This window comes from Salminus brasiliensis, chromosome 24 (genome assembly GCF_030463535.1).
Source record: "Salminus brasiliensis chromosome 24, fSalBra1.hap2, whole genome shotgun sequence".
In the NCBI taxonomy this organism is placed as follows: Eukaryota; Metazoa; Chordata; class Actinopteri; order Characiformes; family Bryconidae; genus Salminus; species Salminus brasiliensis.
The window spans coordinates 8,143,767-8,148,616 of record NC_132901.1 but is presented as its reverse complement, the minus strand read 5'-3'; the positions used below and the strand labels follow the sequence as shown (position 1 = coordinate 8,148,616).

The following is a 4,850-nucleotide window of genomic DNA, read 5'->3' as shown; positions in this document are numbered from 1 at the left end:
CAAAACCTAAAATGAAATAACCCCATCCTTCCTCCAACCATTAAACAAAATCACTCCATCCTCATTCGAACCCCTCACATGAAACAACTCCAATCTCATTCTTGTCCTAAAACAAATTAACCCCATCCCTCCCTCTATCTCAATAAGCAACACACCAAATTATTATTTTTAAACTTTTACTTTCATTTAACCCATTCCATGCAGTCATGACCATTCTACTTAGAAGTGCATTCCTCAGTAGGCCGAGGCCATGTGTATCCAAATCATCAGGCTGATGGCTAATGTTGAAACTCACTTTTACTGAACCTTCCTTTGTATCCTAAGGCAAAGGCTTAAGCTCACCGTCACTTTAACTCAATCCACCTTCATCATAAACCTGAGGTCTTTGACCGCCATACTATTTTACTTACTCTACCCTCGTCCTTTTGCCTTGCTCCGACCCTCTACATCAAAAGTCTAGCTCTGAACCTATTCTTGCTCGCTCGAATCTCACCATTAACCTAAGGCTTCAACCAAATTCATCTTTTAGTGAACCAAACCAAATAGTCCTAATACAAAATAACTCTGTCCTCCCTCTTAACCTAGTACAACATAACCTTAACATCATTCTAACCATGAAACCAAATAACCCCATCCGCCGTCTAACCCCAAAATAAAATAACCCATTTTCATTCATACTCTAATACAAACCCCACGACCTTCTCTCTCCAACCCTAAAATGAAATAACACCATCCTTCCTCCAACCATTATACAAAATCACTCCCCATCCTCATTCGAACCTCTCACATGAAACAACTCCAATTTCATTCTTGTACTAAAACAAATTAACCCCATCCCTCCCTCTATCTCAATAAGCAACACACCAAATTATTATTTTTAAACTTTTACTTTCATTTAACCCATTCCATGCAGTCATGACCATTCTACTTAGATCTGCATTCCTCAGTAGGCCGAGGCCATGTGTATCCAAATCATCAGGCTGATGGCTAATGCTGAAATTCACTTTTACTGAACCTTCCTTTGTATCCTAAGGCAAAGGCCTAAGCTCACGGTCACTTTAACTCAATCCACCTTCATCATAAACCTGAGGCCTTTGACCGCCATACTATTTTACTTACTCTACCTTCGTCCTTTTGCCTTGCTCCGACCCTCTACATCAAAAGTCTAGCTCTGAACCTATTCTTGCTCACTCAAATCTCACCATAAACCTAAGGCTTTGAATAACTTCACCCTTCTGTGACCCAACAAAAAAAGCTTGTGGAGATACTTATTTCCTCTCTTTCCTAACCGTATGCCTGGTTACATATACTAGACAGCTTTCATTACAAAGATCAAGTGTATAGTTCTAGGCTTCAAGTCAACTCTAGTATGGTTTCCTGCCTCACTATTCCCCACCTGAAAGGCTGATCTCCTCTGGACTGGTCTTTCACAGGTGATGTGCAGCTTCATTTATCCCACTTAGCATTACAACCCCACGCCATACAGTTAGTATGGCACAGTATTTTAGTTTGCTGCTCTGCCCCTGAATCTTAGTATACTATACCAATTAAATGCAGACAAACAACTAAGTAAGTTGATTTACATACATACATACATACACTGAAGGGCATTGCTTTTACAATAATGGCTGCAGAAGCACTCATGGGGGGAAAAAAAAAAAAAATAATATTAATAATAATAATTAGTATTATAGCTTACCATCGGCGACTTTGTTCTTGAATAAAACTGCTCTTTCGAAGAAACCGTGGGTGGCTCTTAAAAGAGCCGTTGGGTTTGGATTACGCCGCTATCACCATTTACTTGGAGCTCGTGTACTTGGTGACGGCCTTTGTGCCCTCGGACACGGCGTGCTTGGCCAACTCACCGGGAAGGAGCAGACGCACAGCGGTCTGGATCTCCCTAGAGGTGATAGTAGAACGTTTGTTGTAATGAGCCAAACGGGAAGACTCACCGGCGATGCGCTCGAAGATGTCGTTCACGAACGAGTTCATGATGCCCATCGCTTTGGAGGAGATACCGGTATCAGGGTGGACCTGCTTCAGCACCTTGTACACGTAGATAGCATAGCTCTCCTTCCTGGACTTTCTGCGCTTCTTGCCTCCTTTCCCGGCCGTCTTGGTCACGGCTTTCTTGGATCCCTTCTTGGGCGCGGACTTAGCTGGCTCAGGCATACTGCTCCTCGTCGAGTAAGACTGAAGAATGAGGAGGAGGCGATAAGCTCCCACATTATTTAGACTCTGGCATTCTAATACAAGAAGGTACCGCCTTTAGAATGCCGTCGTACGACCATTGGACAACAATTGTCCGCTCGCTTCTTCCCAACCCCCCACACTCCCTTTTCCCCTCCCCTCCCCTCCCCTCCCCTCCCCTCCCCTCCCTTTTCTCCCCCTCCCTTCCTCTCCCCTCCCTTTTCTCCCCCTCCCTTCCCCCTCCCCTGAGCAGCATTCTCTTTGTTCGCCTACCCGCGCATTTGTACCCACCGTGCAGGCGGCACATTATTTTTCGCCAAAGCGGCGTTGACGGCGATGTTCTGTATAATTCTGATTTAATCAACGCAAACGGGGTAAATGGAAAACAATATGTATTCTTATATAATAATCACATTATTATATAAGAATATAATGTCATATATATATATAAATATTATATATAAATTATGTTTTTTCCTCCTGAAAATGAGCTTCTTAACAAAGTTACCGGGAGATTCATAACCACCATCATTGACTTTATTGAAACAAACAAATATGATCAACTCTTTGTTCGCCTTCCCGCGCATTTTTAATCTACAGGGCTTAATCTGTTTTTCGCCACAGCGGCGTTGACGGCGACTATCAGGATTTATTAAGACGTATAGTTCTGATTTTACCAACGCATACGGGGGGGGGTGTAAAACAATACATATATACAAAGTAACATATATGTACTTTTCCCGTATATTACATTCTTAATACAGAGTATCCGGGAAACTGCCTTATTTGAAACAGACAAGCTAAGATTAGAAACAGGCTCTTTTGCTGGATTTGTGAGTGGCTCTTAAAAGAGCCGTTGGGTTTAGAGCTGTTCAGGCCGAGCGTTTAACCTCCGAATCCGTACAGAGTGCGTCCCTGGCGCTTCAGGGCGTACACCACATCCATAGCGGTGACGGTCTTTCTTTTGGCATGCTCAGTGTACGTGACTGCGTCCCTGATCACGTTTTCCAGGAACACTTTGAGCACACCGCGGGTCTCTTCGTAGATCAGACCGGAGATACGCTTGACGCCACCACGACGAGCCAGACGGCGAATAGCCGGCTTTGTGATACCCTGGATGTTATCGCGAAGCACTTTACGATGACGCTTGGCGCCTCCTTTTCCAAGGCCTTTGCCGCCCTTGCCTCTGCCGGACATCCTAGCTGCTTCTTTTCTCAGTCGACGAGAAGAGAATCTATGAAGCTGGAGCACCCGAGGCACGCCAATTATACCCCTCTATAGGACCTAAATGAAAGCAAGGGAACCGAGCGACGTCACAGTACATCAGCTCCGCCTCATACTCTGTACGTGTGCAGAACGCTTGTTTTGCTGTATAGCCACTGAGTGGGTAGCCATACAAAATACAGTCAACCAGAATTCCGTTCTCTCTGGATGTACTCATGTTCAAAATAACGCAGCACACTTTGGATCATGCATAACCTTCACTGTGAATACTTTAACTCAACATGATTTAGCTTTGAAACCTACAGCCTAGCTCCAGACCTGCTTGACCATATAATGACGAAGTAACCTAAACTGCAATTAAGAGCTAAAATCATTTCTGAAATAGATTGGTCTTATGGCGAAATCTTAAATAAATAAATAACTGAATAAATTCATACAATTCAGTGACCTAGGCATAAGATGAACTGTTTAGTGAGGCTGTGTATGAGCCTACTTTGAGTCACTGTAAGAAGTGGATAGGGGCCATGTGGCCTTTGTAAATAAACATTTATGCACTGTTTTCTAAAAATCAATTACTACAATAATAACGCCAAGTGTGTATATATATATATATATATATATATATATATATATATATATATATATATATATATATAATCTTTCCGTGTTTTACCACAGGATGACACCCCATGCTCCATGCATGAAGTCTTCCTTCGTACACCTGGGGCGATCCTAAACCGCACTCCACTACTCCCTAGTGCACAGCGTTTTTTCGTGACACCGTGCACTCCATAGGGAGTAGTGAGCTGCTTGGGAATTGGACAGTGCAACTCCGGTTCTAATGTCATAGCTTTTTCTGAGCTTTTTTACTGTTTAACTATTGGCCAACGAGCGAAATTGCATTGTTTTTTTGTTTGTTCGTTTTTTCGGTTGACCGATGCCGTTTCGGCAACTAGCTAATAACGAAAATAATCTTTTGTAAACAAAACACTAGCTAGCAAGCTACACAGGCCGCCCAGCTCTGAAAACCAGAAGATACGCTGCTGGTAGCCGGGTTTAAGCACGACTGTTTCTCCCTCACTTGCTCCAAATAACAATATAGAGAACTACGCACGTGTCCGTAATATCGTTATTTTTGTGATTAATTTTTAGACACCTAGCCATCATGCTACTCTCCGAGGTGGCTTCTCGATTTCAACCACGGCAGTAAACGTATAAAATGTTGCTAGCTATATACACGGTTTCATAATAAAACTTGACTGACTCGAGCGAGTGTGTATTTATCTGACAGGTATTTACACTCGCTGGCGTAATGCTATTGTTTGTACCATCCGAGTTAGCTAGCATGCTAATCGCTATGTTAGCTCATGTGTGGACCTGAAAAAGCAAGTTAACTCAAATCACTCAACAGCCACAAATCACGGCTGTATTGCGTA

General features: G+C 43.0%; 2 protein-coding genes across 2 annotated transcripts; both read right to left on the bottom strand.

The window, feature by feature from the left end:
- Positions 1-1,797: 1,797 nt before the first annotated feature.
- LOC140547036 (histone H2B) lies at positions 1,798-2,172 on the bottom strand. The gene has a single exon (XM_072670545.1). It carries the CDS (start codon positions 2,170-2,172, stop codon positions 1,798-1,800), a length of 375 nt encoding a protein of 124 aa, XP_072526646.1.
- Positions 2,173-3,075: 903 nt separating this feature from the next.
- Positions 3,076-3,387, bottom strand: LOC140547121 (histone H4). The gene has a single exon (XM_072670677.1). The coding sequence runs from the start codon at positions 3,385-3,387 to the stop codon at positions 3,076-3,078; it is 312 nt and encodes a 103-aa protein (XP_072526778.1).
- Positions 3,388-4,850: the final 1,463 nt, after the last annotated feature.